The 22,594-nt window shown below is 49.5% G+C and overlaps 1 protein-coding gene across 2 annotated transcripts; it reads left to right on the forward strand.

Moving 5' to 3' along the window:
• The first annotated feature begins 696 nt into the window (after positions 1-696).
• AMBP (alpha-1-microglobulin/bikunin precursor) lies at positions 697-21,719 on the forward strand. 2 transcript variants are annotated; one of them, XM_055117725.2, is made up of 11 exons: positions 697-739; positions 3,162-3,346; positions 4,698-4,840; positions 6,404-6,480; positions 7,285-7,401; positions 8,392-8,493; positions 11,782-11,828; positions 19,090-19,171; positions 20,257-20,424; positions 20,750-20,923; positions 21,579-21,719. In XM_055117725.2, the coding sequence occupies exons 2-11, from the start codon at positions 3,230-3,232 to the stop codon at positions 21,608-21,610; spliced, it is 1,059 nt and encodes a 352-aa protein (XP_054973700.1). In that variant the 5' UTR covers positions 697-739; positions 3,162-3,229; the 3' UTR covers positions 21,611-21,719. The 2 variants fall into 2 exon arrangements, with proteins under 2 accessions (XP_054973700.1, XP_003833120.1); XM_003833072.6 differs by lacking the exon at positions 697-739 and having other exon boundaries at positions 2,957-3,346.
• The last annotated feature ends 875 nt before the right edge of the window (positions 21,720-22,594 follow it).

Consider the following 22,594-nt stretch of genomic DNA (forward strand, 5'->3'; position numbering starts at 1 on the left):
CACACACTGGGTGACCTTGACCAAGTCCCATCCCCTCCCTGAGCCCCAGTATGTGCATCTGAAAATCGAGGCCTCTATTCCATATTGCACTGGGCACCCCTGAGGCTCTGAGGCCTCCTGTGAGGGGCAAGACCCTCCCCCACAACCAAATGGTTTCAGAACCTAGCAATTCCCATGGACTCTTAGACTCCTGGGCCCCCTAGGAGGGCAGGGACCCCAGAGCCTCCATCCTCCCACCCCAGCAGCCAGAAGGGGAAGAGGGGGCAGCAGCTGTCTGACCACTGTTGGTCTTGCAACTTGTGTCCCCAGGTTAATTTTTAAAAAGCAGTCAAAAGTCCAAGTGGCCCTTGGCAGCATTTACTCTCTCTGTTTGCTCTGGTTAATAATCTCAGGAGCACAAACATTCCTGGATGCAGGAGAAGAGATCAACATCCTGGACTTATCCTCTGGGCCTCTCCCCACCCCCAGGAGAGGCTGTGCAACTGAATGAACAGCCCTGTCCAAGAGAGGCTAGGACTGGGGCTTCTCCACCCCTGCGCATCTCAGGCTTCCCATCTGGACCATGGGGTTGATAACTGTAGTCATGCAGGCCCAACATGAAGGTCAGCGAGCCATCTTGGTGCACTGTAAGCAGGCTTAGTAGGATGATTTTATTCCTATTAATGATTCATTGTTATTTATTTATTCTTATACCAGGCCTGCCTCCTCCAATGGCAGACACCCCTGAGCCACCACACAGGTAAGGCAGTGGACAGTTTACAGTTCACTTCCTCACACATTTTCTCTCTTGGCCTCTTGACAGACAGAACAAGAACTGTTTTCTTCCATTCACAGATACGGAAAGTGGTCTTTAGCGAGGGAAAGCCACCTCCAATATCATGCAGAACAAGGAGAAGTTGGGGGCTACCACCTCCTCACTACCATCATTAACTAAAACATCAAAGATTGAGAAACTTTGCGAACACAAGGAACACGAAGATAACTGTCCCAGAAAGCTAAACCAAGACAGTAACTGTGCTTAAACTTACATCATGGCTTTGAGCTTCCTAGCAGCCAAAGCAAGAAGGGAATCTAATCACTGGCCAAGGTTAGGGTGACGGAGCAAAGTAAACACATTTATGAATAGAAGCACACTTGTTCTGGATACCAGTGAAAGCGGGATGTACTGACTGAATCTTACAGAAGGGACATGATACACCATTTGTTTCTGCACTGACTACATGGGGGAATCCTTTGATTCTCACATAAGCAGGGGTCTTAATCTTGGGACTGCCTGCCCGAAGGGGTCATTCCCAGCTCTAACAGAGAGGTGGCTGAGAGTATGGAATGTTCCATGCCAAGAGCAGGGAGGAAGTAAGGACAGTAGATTTAACCACTGGAGAAGGGAAATTCATAGAGAGGCCTTTGGTATTGCTGGCAAGAGTGTGAGCTCACAGACAACGGACCTGGGTTTTAAAAAATTCTCATTTAAAATCTTAAATTTAGGCTGAGCGCAGTGGCCCACGCCTGTAATCCCAGCACTTCGGGAGGCTGAGGTGAGAGGATCACCTGAGGTCAGGAGTTAGAGACCAGTCTGGCCAATATGGTGAAACACTGTCTCTACTAAAAATACAAAAATTAGCCAGGCTTGGTGGTGGGCACCTGTAATCTCAGCTACTCGGGAGGCTGAGGCACAAGAATCACTTCAGCCCAGAATGTGGAGGTTGCAGTGAGCCGAGATCGCACCACTGCACTCCAGCCTGGGCGACAAGAGTGAAACTCCGTCTCAAAATAATAAATAAATAAATAAATAAAACCTTAAGTTTAATAACTACTGTATTAGTTTCCTAGGGCTGCTAGGAAATGTGTCTTCTCTCAGCACTGGAGGTCAGACACCTGAGACCAAATTTTCAGCAGAGCCATGTTCCCTTTGAAGGTTCTGGGGAAAAGTCCTTCCTTGCCTTTTGCTAGCTTTTAGTGGCTGCCATCAATCCTTGGTGATTTTTGATGTGTCACTGCATCCCTCCCATCTCTGCCTTCGGCGTCACGCCACATCTTCCCCGTGCTTCTCTCTGTGTCCCTGTGTCTGAGTCTCCCTCGCCATTCTCTTATAAAGATACCGGTCATTGGATTTAAAACCCCTGTCATCCAGTTCAACCTCATCTAACTAATCACATCTGCAAATCAGGTTCATTCTGCGGTTCGGGGTGCACATGGATTCTGGAGGGGGCACTGTTCAACCCACCACAAACACTCAGTCTTACTCTATGCTGGGTACTGTTCTAGCGCATTGCAGGTGCTCACTCAACAACGCTAGGAGCTAGGAACTATTATTATCCCCATTTACAGATGAGGAAACCAAGGCACTGAAAGGTAAAGTGACTTGCCCAAGGTCACACAGCAGTGAGTGCCACTGTAGGCTGCCTGGCTCCCACGTCCATGGTCTCTACCACGCCTTTCCCAGCTACTCCACTCCCGGCTGAGGGATTCTGGGCAAGTCACTTCACTTCTTGGAGACTCAACTCCTCTGCCTGTAAAGGGGACAAATAGCACCTACTTCATAAGCTTGTTGTGGGGATTTACTGGACACCTGTGGCACGTGTAAAGTGCCTGGTACACAGCCAGCACAGAGCAGGTGCTCAGTGAACGGAAGCTCGTAACAGTCATCATTGTTAATGTCTCTATTATTTGCAAAGGCTAGGGCAAGCCTGGGGGCTGGAGAAGGAACTCTGGAGACAGGATACCTGGGTTCTGGTCTTGGCTCTGCCCATAGACTTCCCTGAGGTCTCTGGCAAGTCACTTCCTCTCCTTGGGCCTCAGTTTTTTCCTGTGAGAAATGGGCCCAATCAGGCTTGACCTGCTGGCTCACAGAGCTGTGAGGTCCAGATGGCATGACTCGGCAGAAAGGCCAGGTCGCTCCCCATCCTCGCATGCCCTCTGTGGGGGACTTTTGGGGGCGGAGCCCAACCCTGGTGCTCCAGGGCCCTATTGTGCTTGGCCAATGCCTCTTCTGAAGCAGCCACCCTGGCCTCTTGGTACTGCTGACCCCAGCCAGGCTACAGGGATCGATTGGAGCTGTCCTTGGGGCTGTAATTGGCCCCAGCTGAGCAGGGCAAACACTGAGGTCAACTACAAGCCACAGGCCCCTTCCGCAGCCTCAGTTCACAGCTGCCCTGTTGCAGGGAGGCGGTGGCCCTTCTGTTGCTAGACCGAACCTGTGGGATATACCAAGGCAGAGGAGCCCATAGCCATGAGGAGCCTCGGGGCCCTGCTCTTGCTGCTGAGCGCCTGCCTGGCGGTGAGCGCTGGCCCTGTGCCGACGCCGCCCGACAACATCCAAGTGCAGGAAAACTTCAATATCTCTCGGGTAAGGCTGCCGCTCTCTGTGGTGGGGTGGATGTGGTGATGGGGAGTCCAGGCAGATGGGCCCTGCTGGGCAAGTGCGGCCTGTCTCGGGGTCTCAGGCTTCCACTCAGATCATCTGGGATTATGGGATCCTTTGAAGGTACAGCTCTATCCCCTGCCATTCCGTGGGCCTCTTGGCTGACATTCTATGAGTCAAACATCCTCACCTTCTGCACTGTCCTCGTGGGCTCCAAGGGGAACCCTTGTGTTAATGGGAACCTGCTCCAGAGAAGGCTTTGTCCTGCCTGCCACTGCCCTGCAGCCCCCGTGCAGACACCTAGCTTTGCCCAGACCTCCCAGCCCTTCCTTCTCTAATGATTCCCCTCTCTCTGTGGCATCTTTCCCTTAGCTCTTCCTGCGTCCCCTGCCCACATCCTGGCCTGTGGACAGACACCTGGGGTGGCACAGCGTGGGCATGTGGCCAGCAGCTTTTGGGTTGGGCATGTGGGGCTTATGGGAAGAGGTGAAGCAGGACAGAGATTGGGGTTGGGAGACATTCAGAGGCTTGGGCACAAGGAGAGACCTGGACTGGGGCAGGACACTCTCCTGTGAGTGTGGAGTGCCAGAGCTGCCTTCCAGCCCCCACTCTGCCCTAAATTCCGGGGTGGCTTTGAGAAGACCGTTGCGCACCTGGGGCTGTCTCCATGTCTGTATGAAGGGTCTCAGAACCTTCTAGCTGTGGTGTCATGTGGGTTTTGTTTACTTTTAGGGACAAGGAAAGGTCATGGCAGAGGGGCAATGAGGAGCAGGTCCCTGTGGCAGTCTGGGACGCAAAGGGTGTGGGGCACATTGGCCTGTTCCGCAGGAGCCTGAGGGCTCCTTCAGCTGTCCCGTGCACTTTCAGGAGGAAGAGGAAGCAGGCCTATCCTGAATGACCCCGTCATGTTCATTATACTTTTGAAATAATTCCTAACATGGGGCCGTGGGCTGCCTTGCAAGGTGGGGAGCACCCCATCATTGGAGGAGTAAAAGACAGGACTCCAGCTCTTGGGGAGCAGTGGTTGATGGAGCTATGGACAGATCCCACATCTTGAGAGAGTTAGCCCTTCTGCAGGGCAAGTTGGGACCCCAGCCGCACACCTGCTTCCTGGGTTCGCTGTGATGCCTGAAACGCCACTCTTAGGGATCTGGCCTCCCTTGAAGGTGTGTGGCCTCTGATTAGCTGTAAGACATTATCCCTTAAAAGGATAAGTCATTTTGAGGAGGAGAAGGAGGAGGAAGAGGAGGAGGTGGAGGGTGGGGAGCAGATGTCAGCCAGGTCTGCTTTGAGGTCCGAGACTGATGCAGACCCCCAGAGCTCACCTGCCTCCTAGATCTATGGGAAGTGGTACAACCTGGCCATCGGTTCCACCTGCCCCTGGCTGAAGAAGATCATGGACAGGATGACAGTGAGCACGCTGGTGCTGGGAGAGGGCGCTACAGAGGCGGAGATCAGCATGACCAGCACTCGTTGGCGGTGAGCACTGGGGTGGGGCTGGAAAGCTGAGAGAGACCCAGAGACCCACAGCCTTCCCAGCCCCGTCCATCCTGGGAAGTTGCAGATCTCTGCTTCCAGTCAGGACCTTCCCGCTGAACCCCAGATCCCTCTACTCTCCTCCACCAGGACGGCCCTTTTCAGGTGTCCTATCTATTCCTCGAGGGCAGTGTCCCAGCACTGTGCCTGTTCTGCAAACTGCTCCTCCCCCTTGGGCATTCCTTAGCCCAGTGTGGGTACTTCAGCCCCCCAGGGACCCAACCTGGGAACTGGGCTCCTCTCTCCCCTGTCACCCATCATCAAGTCCTGCCCATTCTCCTCCTAAATCCCCCCCCAACCTGTTCACTTCTCCCCTCTCCACTGCCACCATCCTGGTCCAAGCCACCTCCCTTTCTTTCCTGGTTGTCTGCCACAACCTCTCTACTCTTTCCCCACCTCTGACCTCCACCCTTCCACCCCATCCCCTCTTCACCCAGTAACCAGAAAGACCTTTTGAAAACTCACATCTGCTCGAGACCCTTCCATGACTCCCCAGTGCCCTGGGAGTAAGATTCAAACTCTTGATGTGGCTTTCCAGGACCCTCCCAGCACCCAGAACTCCCTGCCACACACTCTGCCATGTATTCTGAGTCCTACTCATGTGAACCTGCTTTTGGTTCTGGACCTCTCACACCTCCAGGTCCTTGCACCTGATGTCCCTTTTACTGGGAGCATCTCTCCTCATTTCCCTGGGCTAATTAGTTCCTGTGGATTCTTCAGAACTCAGGTTTCATGTCACCTCCTCCAGGAAGCCCTCCCAGACACCCAGGTTCAGGTTACATGCCCTTCTTTGTGCCCGAAGAGGACCTCACACTTACCCCCATGTGGTACTTCTCACACTGATTGCATCTGCCTCTCACCTGCCTGCCTGACCCACGCAATTGCAAGCTCCAGGAACCCCAGGGGATGGGGTCTGTCTTGCTCTCTCATGTATCCCTGCCATGTAGCACAGGGTTTGCCACATAGGTGCTGCCCAATAAATATCCATTGGATAAATAGTGCTCATTGTAACAATAATAGCTAATTCGTATATAGTGCTTCCTCCAAGTTCTTTACATATGTGTCAGTTGACCCTCACACTAACCACGTGAGGTAGAAACTATCATGATCCCCATTTTATAAATGAGAAAACTGGGGCAAGAGAGACACAGAACAATACATGGATGACTGTAGGAATTCATCACTCCAGCTCCTCCTGCCTCAATATAATGTGTAGATTTGATTAAGGAAGGCGGCATTAGTGCTGGCTTTGCCAGGAGGATGGCATGGATTTGTCTCTTCTTCTTTGTCCCTCCATCATATGGAAAATGGGGGTCTCTCAGGGCTAGTGTGAGGATTAAACAAGACATTTGGAAATGTTCATTTCCGAATTAAAAAGCAAACAAAAACACACAAACAAAAAAACCCCAAAACCAAGGCATTTGGAAAGAGCCCTGCAGGAGGGTTGAGTGTCAGGACCATGATCTCTACCAGGAGTGACCTTCCTTTTGATTTGTTCATTTCTAGGAAAGGTGTCTGTGAGGAGACGTCTGGAGCTTATGAGAAAACAGATACTGATGGGAAGTTTCTCTATCACAAATCCAGTAAGTGGAGTGGAAAGAGACACACGCATTCTTTCCTTTGCTTGAAAACACCTTGATGTCCTCAGCTCCCTCTGCCTCTGTAACCTTTCCTCCCATTTAGCTGAGATGTCATCTAGCCTTCCCCCAAACAACTCCTCCTCTTCCTCCTCCTTCTCCTCCTCTCCTCCTCCCCTTCCCTCTCTCCTTCCCTGCCCCCACCCAGTGCCCATGCCCAGAGTAGGGTGATGGTGCTGATTTCGCCAGTCTTCATGTCTTCTTAGGCACCTGCTATCAGCTGATAAAAATTTACTAAGCATCTACCACGTACAGTGTGCATGATGCTAAGTGAGAGAGGGATTTGGACATTAATTTATTTGTTAGTTCAGAAAATGTTTATTGAATATGCTCTATGTGCCAAACAATTGTGTTACGGCTGAATATATGAATGTTTGGCTAGATAGATGGATGAATGAACAAATGATTGGTGACTGAATATATGTAAGGATAAATGAGTCAAAGAGTCAGTTACCTAATAGGTAAATTGATGGAGTGATAGAGGAAAGAAGGAAGGAAGGGAGAATTGATGTATGGAGAGGATAGATGGATTGAGTGATGGTGGATGAATTAATGTGAGTACATGGAGGAGATAGATGGGTGGATAGGGAGAGATTGAATATGGATGAATTGATAAATGGAGATATGGAAGGCATGGGTGGATAGATGGATGGATGAGGAGATGATGTGTGAGTAAACAGGTGACGGACCTCCAGCTAGAAGAGTCTACTGACCACTGATCCCTTTGGTCTGCCTGCACCTCCCATGCAGAATGGAACATAACCATGGAGTCCTATGTGGTCCACACCAACTATGATGAGTATGCCATTTTCCTGACCAAGAAATTCAGCCGCCGTCATGGACCCACCATTACTGCCAAGCTCTACGGTAAAGGCTCATTACTAGATGTGCCCATTGGAGTTAAGGGTGGGAGGACATTGATTTATGGACAGTGGAGTGGGTAAGCACGGGGAGTTTTGCTTTTTCCTTCTGACAAAACTCCAATTTGGAGAAAGGTACAATCACTGAGTCTCCCTGGAGGAGGTGAAATTCTCTCTTTTTGATCTCTACAATTCCAGGCCCAGAGAATTACAGAGCCTCCAGGCCCTTAAAAGAACCAGTGGGGGCTGGGGGCTGTGGCTCACACCTGTAATCCCAACACTTTGAGAGGCCAAGGCAAGAGGATTGCTTGAGGCCAGGAGTTTGAGACCACCTTGGGCAATATACTGAGACAGCATCTCTACAAAAAATTAAAGAATTAGCTGGGCATAGTGCATGTGTGCTTGCAGTCCCAGCTACTCAGGAAGCTTAGGCAGGAGGGTCACTTGAGCCCAGGAGTATGAGGCTACAATGAGCCATGATTGTGCCACTGCATTTCAGCCTGGGCAACAGAGCAAGACCCTGTCTCAAAAAAAACAAAACAAAACAGGGATTGAGACCATCCTGGCTAACATAGTGAAACCCCGTCTCTACTGAAAATACAAAACATTAGCTGGGCGTGGCGGCAGGTGCCTGCAGTCCCAGCTACTCAGGAGGCTGAGGCAGGAGAATGGCGGGAACCCGGGAGGCAGAGCTTGCAGTGAGCTGAGATCACGCCACTGCACTCCAGCCTAGGCGACAGAGTGAGACTCCGTCTCAAAAAAAAAAAAAAAAAAGGGAAGAGTCCTTTGTGGGGACTCAGGAGACCTGGGTGGGAACCTGGGAGAGACCCCTCTTCCTCTTGGGAGCCTGTCTTTCCTTCAGTGTATCAAATAGATTAAACTGCATCAGTAGTTTTCAAATTTTCCCTAAGTGAAAATCACTGGGCAAAATCAGTTCAGGCCCTTCCACTCCAAGCACCTGGTGGTTCTAGGCGTCTCCTCTGCTTCCTCCTTGCAGGGCGGGCGCCGCAGCTGAGGGAAACTCTCCTGCAGGACTTCAGAGTGGTTGCCCAGGGTGTGGGCATCCCTGAGGACTCCATCTTCACCATGGCTGACCGAGGTACATAGCACCCCTCCACCTCAAATTCCTGTCCCCTCTTCGTCCCTTGTGGGCGCCAGAGACCATCCCAGCCCCTGGGCCCTTACTATAACCCTCTGAGATAAAAAGGCGCCACAGCCTCCCGTCCATAGTGAATCAGGAAGCCAATGGATTTGCTCCAAGTCTCACAGCTTATTCCTAGCAGAGCTTAGACTAGAACTCATTCAGTGTTCATTCTACTGCCATGTGTCTCAGGGAGGTTGTAGCCAGAATCCACAGATACCTCTTAGGAGGCAAAAGAGTTTTGGGATTAAGAAAGTGGGCTCAGGAATCAGAGTGTTATGGGATCTTTGGGGCATTGCTTTTCTGGCTGGAAACCTCTGTGGCCAGTGGTGCCTTTGCCTGAGTTTTGCTTGGGCCTGCTGGGCTTGTTCCACCCACTTGGCCTGGTAGACCGTGCTTGGCTCATGCTACTGGCCTGGATCCCACACCTCCAAGGGAGACTGCAACTCAGGCATGAAGCGGCAAGGGATGTGTGAGTGAGGCTGGGGTCCAGCCACTGCAGTCAAACATACTGGCTGCTGCCATGGGGTGGGCAGCTCCAGGTGCTGGCATGGTGCCAGCACTCTGTAAGGGTATGGCTGGACCAGGTGCACCACAAGCAGATTTCCCAGCTGGCGCCAGGGAATGGAGTGGTGCTTGGAAGCTCGGAGATGCCAAGAACTGCAGGGCCCCAAAGAGGGAGTTACAGTCCTGGCTGGTGGAGCTCCCAGGTCTGGGCTCCCCAAAGGGCTGCAGCTTTTCTCTCCTTCTCTTCACCTGCAATGTGGTGAGCAAAGGGCATGTTTCAGCCCTGTTTGTGTTACAGTTAGCCTTGCCATTTTGTGGGTCCCAAGTTCTTGTCCTGTGACCAGAAAGAATGAGGTACACAGACAAATGTAGGGTGAGCGAGATGAAGGGGAGCTTTACTGAGCAATAGAACAGCTTGGCGCACCAGCATGGCACATGTATATATATGTAACTAACCTGCACAATGTGCACATGTACCCTAAAACTTAAAGTATAATAAAAAAAAAAAAATAGAACAGCTTGGAGGGGACCTGCAGTGGGCAGCTCCTTTCTGCAGCCAGGATGTTCTGATGAGTGTTCAGCTCCTAGCAGAGAGGAGACCCTGGAATGGGAAGCTCCTTTCTGCAGGCAGGTCATCTGCTGAGGCTGCAGCTCTCAGCAGAGAGGAGGCCCTAGAGTGTGTGTCTCCTCTCTGCAGGCAAGTCATCCCATTGTCTCCCCTTGTCTCTCTGTCCTCTGTTCGAATCTGGCTGAGTCTGGGCTTTTTATGGGTGCTCTGTATGCAAGTTTGTACTGACTGGCCCATGGGCGGCCATGGGTAGGCCCAGGGAAAAGCACCCCAAGTTCCCCATCTGGTTCACAGGACTGGTGGCCCAGGCCCCAGGCTTCAGGCCCTCCCCAGCTTGAAAGTGGGGCTTCACTGGGGACCAGCCTCCTTCCACTCAGGAGCCTGTCAGCCTCCTGCTGCTATTCATGGCACCCAGGCTGTTCATGCCAAGGGGCGCCTGCAGGCCAGTGCCAGGCTGCCATCAGCCCCCACTCAGCCTCCCTCCCACGCTTGTTGGCACCCAAAGTCTGGAGGGGGCTGAGGCAGCTGGGAGCTGGCATGTCAGCATTGCCCTGAGCATGTGCACACCTGTCCAGGCTGCAACAGCACCCTGGCTCAGCCCTGATCTTGCTCCAAAATAAAGCAGGCACCAACAGCAGAGAGAAGCCAGGCAGTGGGAGCAGGCATCCTAGAGTCTGTGGTGGGCAGGGGACCTTCCTGGGCCCTGAGAGTGCAGAAATGCCTGGGTCCACAGCCGCAGCAGGGCGGCTGCTGCTGCACCTGGGGAGCTCCTGCCGCACCAACTCAGAAGGGGCAGGGCTCCCACTTGTGCCCAGCTCCCACCAGCTCAATGGGGTGTGCAGCCCCAGCCACAGCCCTTTGCAGCCTGAGGCAGGGGCTGTGGGCCCTTGCTGGGCCCAGGCTGGTGTCTGGGGCTGGGGTGACATCGCGGCAAGCTCCCTCCATGGCCCCAGCACTCAGGGGTGGCCTGAGGCTCCCCTTGCCTGGCTCGCAGCCCTGCCCAAGGGGTGCTTCCAGGAGTGGATTGCAGGCCCCAGGCCCAGCCATCCAGAGTATCAGGCTTGACAGTCACCCCAATGTGGGGTGGACCCTGGGGACATGGCCCCTGGTGGCTTCACACACAGCCTCCTCCCAAGGCACAGGAACCTGGTGCCCTCAGTGGGGTGGGCCTGGTGGCCATGCCACTGGCTGGGTCCCTGAAGTGGACGCCACTCCCATTTCCCGCCGCAGGGTCCCAAAGCTACGCCCCAGCTCCACGCCCCAGGCCCAGCCCCACGCTCTGTGTGCAAGTGCAGCACTGCCCTGGGCCCAGCTCTGCCTCAGGGGCCCTCTCTGCCCAACTGTATTGCTCCCCTGCTGGCAGGTGACTCAGCCCAGCCCCATCGTGACGGCCCCCAGGGTGGCAGGCTCCAGGGGCTCCCAGAGGTGGGCTCCGGGGGCTGTCAGCCTCCTCCCCACGACGTCTCCGCAGTGATGGTGGGCGAGAATGGCAAGGTAGAGCCAGAGTGTGGAGCAACAGAGGCTCTGGGCCTGGGAGTGGGGTCTACCTGGCTGCATGAGGATGGGGGTGGCACAGTTGCCTGCCTCAGGGGTGGGAGCCACAGGGGTCCCAGCTCCACCACTGCCACTTCCGCAGTCACTGCTATCAGCAATGCTCGTGCCTCCCCACTGCAGCCAGTGTGATGGCCGCAGCCACTCCGGATGGCCCACTGCTGCCATCAAGAGCACCTGGGTTCGAACTTAGCTGTGTGGCCTCTGGCTAGTCAACCTCTCAGAGCCTCATTTCCCTCATCTGTAAATTGGGCATAATAACACCTTCCTTAGAAGCTGCTGTAAAAGGCAATGCAATAAAACCATTAAGTACAATAGCACTGTGCTCATAAATGCTCAGTCAGTGTTAGCTATTGCTATTCTTTCCATGATGCTGATAAAATGATGCTAGTGGGGTGGGGTGGGGTGGAGTGGACAGATGGTAATGATGGTGCAGCCACCAGTCTCCTGCTTTTCCAGTGAATGGCCTTGAGCAAGCCACACAGGCAGGACCATTCATGAAGTGGACTAAGGCACGACAAGTTCCCAGCACGATGCTCACCAAAGATACAAATCCGGGTCTAGGATGGCCCCTGGGCCTGGTCCTGTTATTCACTCCTCTCTCCTGCTCTGTGACCTAGGTGAATGTGTCCCTGGGGAGCAGGAACCAGAGCCCATCTTAATCCCGGTGAGTGCCTCATCCCCCGACCCCATCCCACCCCATCCCACCCCACTCTGCCCCAGGCACGCTGCACACTTGATCCTGCTGCGGGGGGAGGCAGAGTCATGGGGAGGGGGTGAGAGAAGGCAGCAATGGGCATGAGTGTTGAAGTCAGACTCACTGGGGCTCCATCTTGATTCTGCCACCTGGACTAGTTGCCAGTCCATCTGGACCTCACTTGTCTCATCTTCAAAACAGGATAATTACAATTACCTTCTGGGCTTGTGGCAGAATTTAATGACATATAGAAAAGTTCTTAGCACAGTGCCTAAAAGCATCTAAAAGAAGTAAAACACTCAATAATGAAATAACAATCCTCAATAATGAAATAATGATATTCAGCATGAAAAGAAATCAATTGATTTCCCTAAAAATCAGCAAACCTGAGAACAAGCAGCTTCTCAAGCCTTCTCTTTTCCTATGTTGCCTTCTGATTTTGGGGCTTTCCTATGCTTCCCTTTTATTTTCTTGCATTTTGCCATATCAGTTACACTTTCTTCATTCTCTTGTCTCTGATTATTTGGAAAATTATATATCCTATTCTACTAATATATGTATGTATGTACATGGGTATATATCTGTGTGTGTATATATATGTGTGTATATATATAAATATATATGATATTTATTTGGAAAAATATTCTTGAAAATTGCAAAACTATAAACCCCCCACAAAAGACAAAATGTCCTTGTTCCTATGTAGAATTAACAGTTAACACATTAGATATTTGCTCCTATATTTTAAAAGAAAATGACCATTGATCTTACAAAACTAATAAATGGTCATTATAAAGAATTAGAGGAACACAGAAAAGTATAAAGGTAAGTAAAGGTTTTTTGTTTTTTTTTTTAAATCTCACCACCTCAAAACTATCGGCAGTCACACAGTTTCTGGAATCTTGCCACACATATGGATAAAAGGACTTATAGAAAAAAGGACAAATGAATGATCAAATTTAGATATACTGTTATTAAATGGGATTATATTACAAGTGCTATTTCTAATTTTTAAAAGCATTAATTGTGGTTTTACTTGAATTTTTTTTTTTTAATTGAGACAGAGTCCCACTCTGTCACCCAGGCTGGAGTGCAGTTGCATGATCTTGGCTCACTTCAACCTCCGCCTCCCGGGTTCAAGTGATTCTCTTGCCTCAGCCTCCTGAGTAGCTGGGATTACAGGTGCCCACTACCACGCTTGGCTAATTTTTGTATTTTTTTTTTTCAGTAGAGACAGAGTTTTGCCATGTTGGCCAGGCTGGTCTTGAACTCCTGACCTCAGAAGATCTACCCGCTTTGGTCTCTCAAAGTGCTGGGATTACAGGCGTGAGTCACTGTGCCTGGACTTTTGATTTTTTTTTTTTTGTTTAAAGAAACTGAAGTGGACTTCTTGATCTTCAAATGAATATTTAGTCACGAGAGGATTTATGTCCTAAAGATTCTTCTAAAGTCAAGGTTGTGAAAAGACATTTAAGAGGCTGCCATCACTGTATATTTTTAAAGAGTATATTTATTATCTCCGTGACTTGAAAGACAGACAGGAGCACTCCCTTTGAGAGTGAAACTCTGTGGCAACTCTTCGAAAATTTCTTTTGTCTTTTAAATTGTCTAGATCGATACCATTCCCGTCTTCTCTGTCTCCATAATCCCATCTTTTAGAAGTAGTTCTATATTTTAGTGGATTCTGTTCTTACCTGTAGTGAATATAACCACAGCTTCTCCGTTCCCGAGTTATTTATTTCTATTATTCTCTTAATAAGTGCCATTTCTTTGCCAGGTGGTGTTTTTGAGGAGGGTTCATGGGTGTTTCAGTCCATGAATTCTCCCATGTTTGAGAAGGTCAGTCAGTTTCCTTCATATTTGATGCCATTTTGCTCGGGTGCAACAGTCTTGGGTCGCGTGTTCCTTCCCTTAGAACTTTGTATATGTTACTCCATTGTTCTCAAGCGCCGATTATTGCTATGAAAAAGCCCGAGACCCGTGTGATATTTCTTCTCTTTGTAGGCAATTCATTTCTTCTATTCAGATGCCTGGGAAAACTTTATCATTAAAATCCAACATCTTAACAAAACCTGTCTTGATGTTGAAAATTCTATTTAAAAATTTATTGGGGGTTGGGTGCAGTGACTCATTCCTGTAATCTCAGCACTTTGGGAAGCTGAGGCAGGAAGATCACGTGAGGCCAGGAGTTTGAGACCAGTCCGGGCCACATAGCGAGATTCCATCTCTACAAAAAGTGTGTTTGTTTGTTTTTTAAATTAGCCAGCTCGGTGGGTGGCACTTGTAGTCCCAGCAAATCGGGAGGCTGAGGAGGAAGTATTGCTTGAGCCCAGGAGTTCTAGGATACAGTGAGCTATGAGTTCTAGGTCACAGTGAGCCCAGGAGTTCTAGGATACAGTGAGCTATGAGTTCTAGGTCACAGTGAGCCCAGGAGTTCTAGGATACAGTGAGCTATGAGTTCTAGGTCACAGTGAGCCCAGGAGTTCTAGGATACAGTGAGCTATGAGTTCTAGGTCACAGTGAGCCCAGGAGTTCTAGGATACAGTGAGCTATGAGTTCTAGGTCACAGTGAGCCCAGGAGTTCTAGGATACAGTGAGCTATGAGTTCTAGGTCACAGTGAGCCCAGGAGTTCTAGGATACAGTGAGCCCAGGAGTTCTAGGATACAGTGAGCACTCTAGCCTGGGCAACAGTGAGACCTTGTCTCTATTTAAAATATACATCCTGAGCCAGGCATAGTGGCTCACACCTGTAATCCCAGCACTTTGGGAGGTGAGGTGGGCAGATCAAGAGGTCAGGAGATCGAGACCATCCTGGCCAACATGGTGAAACCCCATCTCTACTAAAAATGCAAAAATTAGCTGGGTGTGGTGGCTGAGGCCTGTAGTCCCAGCTACTTGGAAGGCTGAGGCAGTAGAATCACTTGAACCCGGGAGGCAGAGGTTGCAGTGAGCCGTGATCGCGCCATTGCACTCCAGCCTGGGCGACAGGGCAAGACTCTGTCTCAAAATAATAATAATAATAATAATAATAATAATAATAATAATAATAACACATCCTGGAATTCAATGTTCTCTTTTCATATACAGATTACATTTCTTCTGTGTTTGAGGGAAATCTCTCTTGATATCATTGAGTTTATCTTCCTTCCTTTTGTTGGGTTTTGCTACCTCGGGAACACTTATTCTCTCATCCAGGAGCATCTTTGCCTTCCACATCTATTAGTTTCTTCCCAGTCGCTTTCATCTCTTTGTCGTTTCCATCTGCATTCACTGGGATTATCACTAGTCTCTCTCCCATGACATTCATTGCATTTTTAGCAGTCATTCCTTTGTGCAGACCGTCATTTCATTCTGTTCCTTGCTATTTCTATTTCTAATTTATTTGCTGGTTCTGAATTATGTTGTTTTGGCTCTCAATTTGTTTCTGTAGGCTTGGATTTTCTCTTTTCATCTTATTCTGTTGTTTTTGCTCATGCGTATAATCCCAGCATTCTGCGGGGCTGAGGCAGTAAGACTGCTTGAGGCCAGGAGTTCAAGACCAGCCTGGGCAACATAGCAAGACCCCATCTCTACACACACACACACACACACACACACACGTGCACATAAATGCATGTTCTTATTAAGTAATTCTATAGCTTGAAGGCATTGAGGAATTTCCTTCTGTTTCTTGAGTTCTGTTTTCTTCTGGTATCACAGGTTGGGTTCCCCAGGACCAACACCTGTAGGGGAGAAGACATGAAGGCAGGATAGGGCAGAGGAAGCAGTCCAGCTGTGATGCAGTTACAATGCCTCAGCCAACACTACAGGGACCTCTGACATTTCAGAGACGTCCCAAGATGCTGCAAAGGGGCTGAGCCCTAATACCCCTGTGTTGATCAGTCTGGGAGGTGCACATGACCTTGGGTAAGATGGCTCCTTTAGCTGCCACAGTCCCCAAAAGGGGCTGACCCCGGGGGGCTGTCTGACAGTAGCACTGCCAGCGACTGAGAAAGTACATCCATTGCTGAGGGAAATCCAGGTAGTTTATTAAGGTGTCCACCACAGCCGGGCTCTTTCTCTTATTCAGGTTATTTATTTTTTTATTCACTTCTGAGGTGGGTTTGGGTAGTTTCTGTACCATTTATCTTCATCTTGCTTCTTCTTAGTCAGCTTTATCCAGACTTTCTGTTTGTTCTGGTACAATGGGAGGTGTCATTTACTCCTTGGTCCTCTTCCCATCAAATTTGAGCCCAATCCCACCTCCCCCTAGCCCCATCCTACTTTAGTGTAAGATCTGGGTGTTTTATGTTCATCAACTTTTGTAAAGTCCAAGGGAATGGTGAGGGTGGGGGTGGGGGTGGGGTAATGAACTGCCCCGAGGTGCACGTGTGGGTCTGAATACTGTCTGTGTGTTTCCTGGGGCTGCGGTAACAGAGAACCACAAGCTGGGGATTTAAACAACACAGATTTGCTGTCTCACAGTTCTGGAAGCCAGAAGTCCAAGATCAAGTTGCTGGTAGGGTTGGTTCCTTCTCTGGGCTTCGAGAAAGAATCTGTGCCGTGTCTCTCCCATGGCCTCTGGTGGTTTGCTGGCAGTCTCTGGTGTTCCTTGGCTTGTTAAAAGCATCATCCCAATTCCCACCTTTATCTTCACAGGGAGTTCTCTATGTGTGCGAATCACCCGTTTATAAGGACACCACTCATATTGGATTAGGGTCCACCCTAATAACCTCATCTTAATTCATTGCATCTGAACAATCTGATTTCCAAATAAGGTCACATTCTGAGGTTCTGGGGGGTTAGGACCCCAGTATATGAATTTTGGGAGTCACAGTTCAATCCATAACATCCTTCCTCTGCTTCTGTTTGGAAGGACTGCTGAATGTTCTGGATGGGGCTCATTATCCCTAGGTGGGTTGGTGTGATATAATCCATCCTACGACAACATGTCCTGGAGCACTCAGTTGTATAGCCCTGGAACTTTTACTACCATTCCTCCCATTCTGTAAACTCCATTTTTGCTTCTTACTCCTTTCTCTCCAAAAGGCATGTTCACTACTCCTCTGTCAGGAAAGGAAAGGGATGGGGTGCCCCTCAGTTTTCTCCTTCTGGATTTAGAAGTATTAGGAAGAATAATAAATCTGATGACATACCAGGCCTGGAGGTTGCAGGGCACAGCTGAGCCATTCTATTCAGTTCCAAAATGTCTTGTTTTTTTTTCCTTGGTTGCCAGTTTTAAAGTTTTTGGCTTTAAGTTGGGGTCCTTTCCTTGTTTGAGTGACACTGATGACAATTTGGGGGCTGGGGCTATGCTTTTAAACTCTTTTTTTTTTTTTTGCTAAATGTTAGGTATTGGGGGGAGAACTCTAGAGGAGAGTTTCAATCTGCTCTTTTAATCCAGATGTCAACTAAATCTGTATTTCTTTATCAATGTCAAGAATAAAACCAAAGCTAATGACTCCCCTTGCAAAAGAGTGAAATACAGCACACTTCTATTTCCCGTTTCTCACCATGTTCATCCTTTCAGATTTTTCCCCATACCTGTTTTTGTGGATATGATCTGAAATTGTTTACATTTTCTACCTTTATTTTTTTTTAAAAAAAATTGTTTCTAAATATTTCCAGTAAATCACATAACCATGTTAGCAATTATTTATTGTAAAACTCTATATTTTATTGGCTTTATACCTTATCATTATTTCTTTGACATTACATCTTTAATTTCTGGCATTTAGATTCCCTTCTTAATTGGTGGGACTATTTCTACAAGTAATTTTTTCAGGAAAGATACATGGGTGGCAAATGTCTGAATCCTTGCAAGGCTGAGAATGTCTTTCTGTGGTTATATCATACGGCCAGTGGCTTGGATGAGTGAAGGATCCCTGGGTTACAACCTTTTCCCTCTTAAAACCTTCAGATATTGCTCTGGGACTTCTGTCATTAAATGCTGTCACTTACTCTGAGGGCCACCAGGCTCTTTATTCTTTGTCCCTAGGAATGTCCAAGAAGGAGCTCTTCCCTAATTTTGCCTGATTCCCTTTTTCCCTATAATTGGGCAACTCAAATCTTTCTTTAACTCAAAAAGTTTTCTTCTATTATTTCTGTATTGATTTTCTCTCCTGGAAATCCTATTATGTGGATTTATTTCCTGTAGCATGGAAACTGCACTTTATCATCTCTACAGTGTGGTTAAATTCAACATCATTTTAATGTTCAACAATTTTCTACTTTCACATATTCATTTCCATCACTGTTGGCTCCTGTTATATGGATGTATGTCATCTTTTTTGTTGTTGTTTTTTGGATGCATGTCATCTTGAATTTCAGGGAAGGTTTAAGTGTTCTTCTGTTTCTTACTGCCATCAACCTGAATTCCAGAAGATCCAGAATATCTCCCATTTAGTAAGGGTATTTCTTCATCCCAACCCAATTCTGGCAGCTGCAGTATTTAACTTGTCCCACGATTTTTCTCCATTTCTCTATCCTCATCAAGGAAAGCCTATATGCCACCAGCTTAAGACTGGTCTGGAAGACAGTGAAAGTCCCTGACAGTTTTCACAGTGTTTTGTTGCCCCTGAAAAGGAGATGGGAAATTTTGAGATTACTACAGCTACCTTCTCAAGTTCCAGGTCTCACCTGTGGGCAGGGCTGCTCATCTCTTCTATAATTGCCCTGGGATCCTGCCTCAGGGACTCTACACCCAGAGGCCCTCTTGGCAGCTTTGGCAGCCTGCCCTGCTCTGCAGTCCCCACCACCACAGCAAGGAGTTAGGATCAGTTTCAGGGTCCCTTCTTTCTCTCTGGATTTTTTTTTTTTTTTTCTGCAAGCAGCTAATGATGATCTGGTCAGCCCTTCCTGTAAACCAGTTGCACCTGTGCTCTGTTGTGCAACAATGCCTTCACATCTTTAGTGTGAGGGTGCTGCTCTCCCCTGGTTTCCAACTCTGGGAGGTACCCTTTTTTCATTACTATATTCCTTTAGGCACTTCAACTGGAAGTTGGATATGGGGCTATTGTCATACCTCATGGTTTTAAATTTCATTTCAGACCAGAAATCTGTCCTCTGATGCCTGTTCAGGAATTCAGGTTGACACTTTTGGGAAAACAGTCCTTTAACCAGTCTAAGAGCTGTGTTCCTACCTACACCCTGATTCCCAAAGCAAGTTATTCATTTATATATTCCAGGGGTACAGGAAAGCAATAGCGGCAAGGAGTCTGCAACTGCTTCTTCTCTTTCTCTCCCCCGCAGAGAGTCCGGAGGGCTGTGCTACCCCAAGAAGAGGAAGGATCAGGGGGTGGGCAACTGGTAACTGAAGTCACCAAGAAAGAAGGTAATGAACACCTGCCTTTTCACCCCCTCTGCCATACTCCAGAAAGGAAGGGCCCACAGTTGGCTCACCCGGGCTACTCTTATCAGTGCAGTCTCTTTATCTGTTAGAGACTCAAGGGCTGGACTGAGAAAAGGCAAATCAAGTACTCTGCACTCTGCCAGGGGTTGTGGGGGCAGAGAGAGGAGCATGAGGCATCGTCCTGGGCTTGAGAACTGTCAACTCCATGATGAGAAGCTGGTTCTTGCCCTGTCTGTATGACTGTGTGGCCTCCTAGCCTTGGTTTCCTCATCCATATTATGGGATAATAGCCTGTGGGGCTAAACATCAGGGCTCTTGTAGGAGGAAGTCGGGGAGGGACATGTGAATGCTTTGTGTAGTTGACGGTGTCCATGACATAACAACTTCCTCTCCAACTCGATCAGCAAACAAACACTGAACCCTGCTCCGCCCCAGGCCCTGTGCTGGGCACTAGGGTCACACAGACCACTTGTGTCATTTTGGAACTTCTGGTCTAGTGGGGAAGGCATCCAAGGGAGCAGGTGATGGGCCCAAAAGGAAGGGTCCGCTAAAGGGCGGGGGGCGCTGAGACGTTGGAGGGGTGAGGGGATCAGAAGGACTTCATAGATAAAGGGGAATTCACACTGTGTCCAGGCATCCAGGTAAAGTTTTATGGAGGGTGGCATTCCAGGGAGCAAGGAACAATGGGAGCAAAGGCAGGGTGGGTGGGACTTGGTGAAAAGGTCAGGCTGGCCAGTGTGGGTGCTGGTACATATGTCATCAACTACTATTATAGAGTTTTGGGGCAGGCAAGACCAATACAGGGGGACAGTGGGCCTGTGGTTCACTGGTAACTCCCCATGACATGGAGTGGAATGGGCATTGGTTTTGGAGACAGGGTTTTGAATCTTAGCTCTATGTGACCCCGGCCAAGTTACTTCACCTCTCTGAGAGTCAGTTTGCTTATCTAAAAAGAATTGATAATCCTTTTAGTGAAAATTAAATGAGATGGCGCTTATCAAGGGCCCAGCCTGATAATGGGTACACAGTCAACACTTGGTCAGTGCTGCTGGTCTGCCCCTCCCTAGATTCCTGCCAGCTGGGCTACTCGGCCGGTCCCTGCATGGGAATGACCAGCAGGTATTTCTATAATGGTACATCCATGGCCTGTGAGACTTTCCAGTATGGCGGCTGCATGGGCAACGGTAATAACTTCGTCACAGAAAAGGAGTGTCTGCAGACCTGCCGAACTGTGGGTGAGTGCGGGCCCCCACCCCTGTGCGCTCTGCACCCTCAAGACCCTGTCCCTCCAGTAAACCACCTGCGAATTGAAAAGGTAGCTAACAGAGGGCATTCCAGTGGTAGAACTCCAGGCGGTTTCCTGAAATCTTAGGAATTCCACCTTTGGATGTGGAGGACCTCAGGCAAATCATTTTCTTCCTGTGGGCCCCAGTTTCCCCATCTGTCAAAGAGGGATGAGGTGTTCTAGATGAGCAGGGCCCTCTGGCTCAGCAGTCTCATGTATGTCTGATCAGCAGTCACAAGGGTTTCTCAAGTTCCATGCCTCTCTCCACTCCACAGCGGCCTGCAATCTCCCCATAGTCCGGGGCCCCTGCCGAGCCTTCATCCAGCTCTGGGCATTTGATGCTGTCAAGGGGAAGTGCGTCCTCTTCCCCTACGGGGGCTGCCAGGGCAACGGGAACAAGTTCTACTCAGAGAAGGAGTGCAGAGAGTACTGCGGTGTCCCTGGTGATGGTAGGCAGCCCTGCAGGGTGCCAGGCTGGGCCGAGGGGCTGTTGGAGTCGAGGTGGGAGAGCCCTGGGAGGAGTAGGGTTCTGGAGAGCTGAGTTCTGGACTCTGTACCTGGTAAGCAGCCCATCTACTCTCTGAAATGGGGCTGAGCCTGGGGCCTTACCCCAGCTGGAATTGGGCCTTGGGGAGTTATTAGCCAGGCACTGGCAGAGGGTATGCAGGGCTGACTGAGGAGTGGGGCAGAGCTGGGTTCTAATTTTGCACCTGCAACGTTGAGCAAGTGCCAATCTGAGTGTCAGTATTCTCTTGTAAAATGGGACAAAGCACCTGCCTCCCAGCCTTCCCAGTACCTGACGCGGAGTTAGTACTCAGCTAACAGCAACTGCTCCTAATAATAACGACAAAGATACAATGGTAACAGTAATAGCATTCCAGGGAACAGCAACCATTGAAGATGTCTGTGCCTTGATTTTCCCACTGGAAAAATGGCACCTGCGGTAAACCAGAAGAGGAAAAAAAAATCTGATCATTTCATGGAATACCCTTTGGAGATAAATGATCCAGCAAGCAGAGGTTTCTGGCCCCAGGCGACAGCTGCCTTCCCTTCCCTGAGTGTCCCTGCCCACGGACCCCTCCCTGAGTCTCTCTGTGTCCACAGGTGATGAGGAGCTGCTGCGCTTCTCCAACTGACAACTGGCCGGTCTGCAAGTCAGAGGATGGCCAGTGTCTGTCCCGGGGTCCTGTGGCAGGCAGCGCCAAGCAACCTGGGTCCAAATAAAAACTAAATTGTAAACTGAAATTCTGTGTCCTCATTGTTCATTGTCATCACAAGTGTAACAGGGTGGCGGAGGGGAGAAAAAGCCAGGGTGGGGCCATATGCAACCCCAGCTTTCCCCAGAAGTGAAAACTGTGTTGGAAACATAATAGAACTATCTTCAGTACATGACGTTGGCTATGCAAATTTTGAAACAAATCAAAGTTCTATTTACAATAGTGTAAAATGGGATTATTTTGTTTTGTTGTAATAAGGCTAGGAAAGAAAGGAGGAAGACACTCTGGGGACTTGTCTCTGGGAGAGGTTTGATGGGTCATCAGTGACCCAGGCTCAGAAGAAATAATTAATTGTGCCCTGCTGTGCCCAAGGAGCTCAGGGCAGCCAGCCCACAAATGCCTGAAATAATTCCCCTGTCCTTTGCTGTACAAAACACCTCCCCCAGGGTTTTACTTCAGCTGCAGCCATATCCCCAGAACCAGCTGACCGGAGTTGGAAAGCCTCAGCTGTTTCTCTGCATGGCCCTGGGGAGCCCATCCCCTGGGACCTTCCCCTGGGCCTTTGTCCTGGAAGGAAAGTGCTCACTGGCCTTCACATTGTGTCCAGTGCAACTGCTGGGCCCTGGCCCAGGGCCAGAAGCCCTTGATTTGGGCTGGCTTCTCCTCACCCTTGGGAAAGGGAGTAGGTGGGCTGTCTAGAGCAGCTCAGGACAAACTTGGCCCAAGAACACAACTCCAGGATACTCCAGTGTAGACACACAGGCTTTACAAACATCTGATTTATAAATATCTCTTGCTAACTGCATCCACCCACAGCCCCGATGGCTGCTGTGGCTGTGGAGGGATTGGAGGCCCCAGCTTTGTGTGTTCTGAAGTGGAGAACTGACCCTGGCAGAAGAAACC

This window comes from Pan paniscus, chromosome 11, assembly GCF_029289425.2.
Source record: "Pan paniscus chromosome 11, NHGRI_mPanPan1-v2.0_pri, whole genome shotgun sequence".
In the NCBI taxonomy this organism is placed as follows: Eukaryota; Metazoa; Chordata; class Mammalia; order Primates; family Hominidae; genus Pan; species Pan paniscus.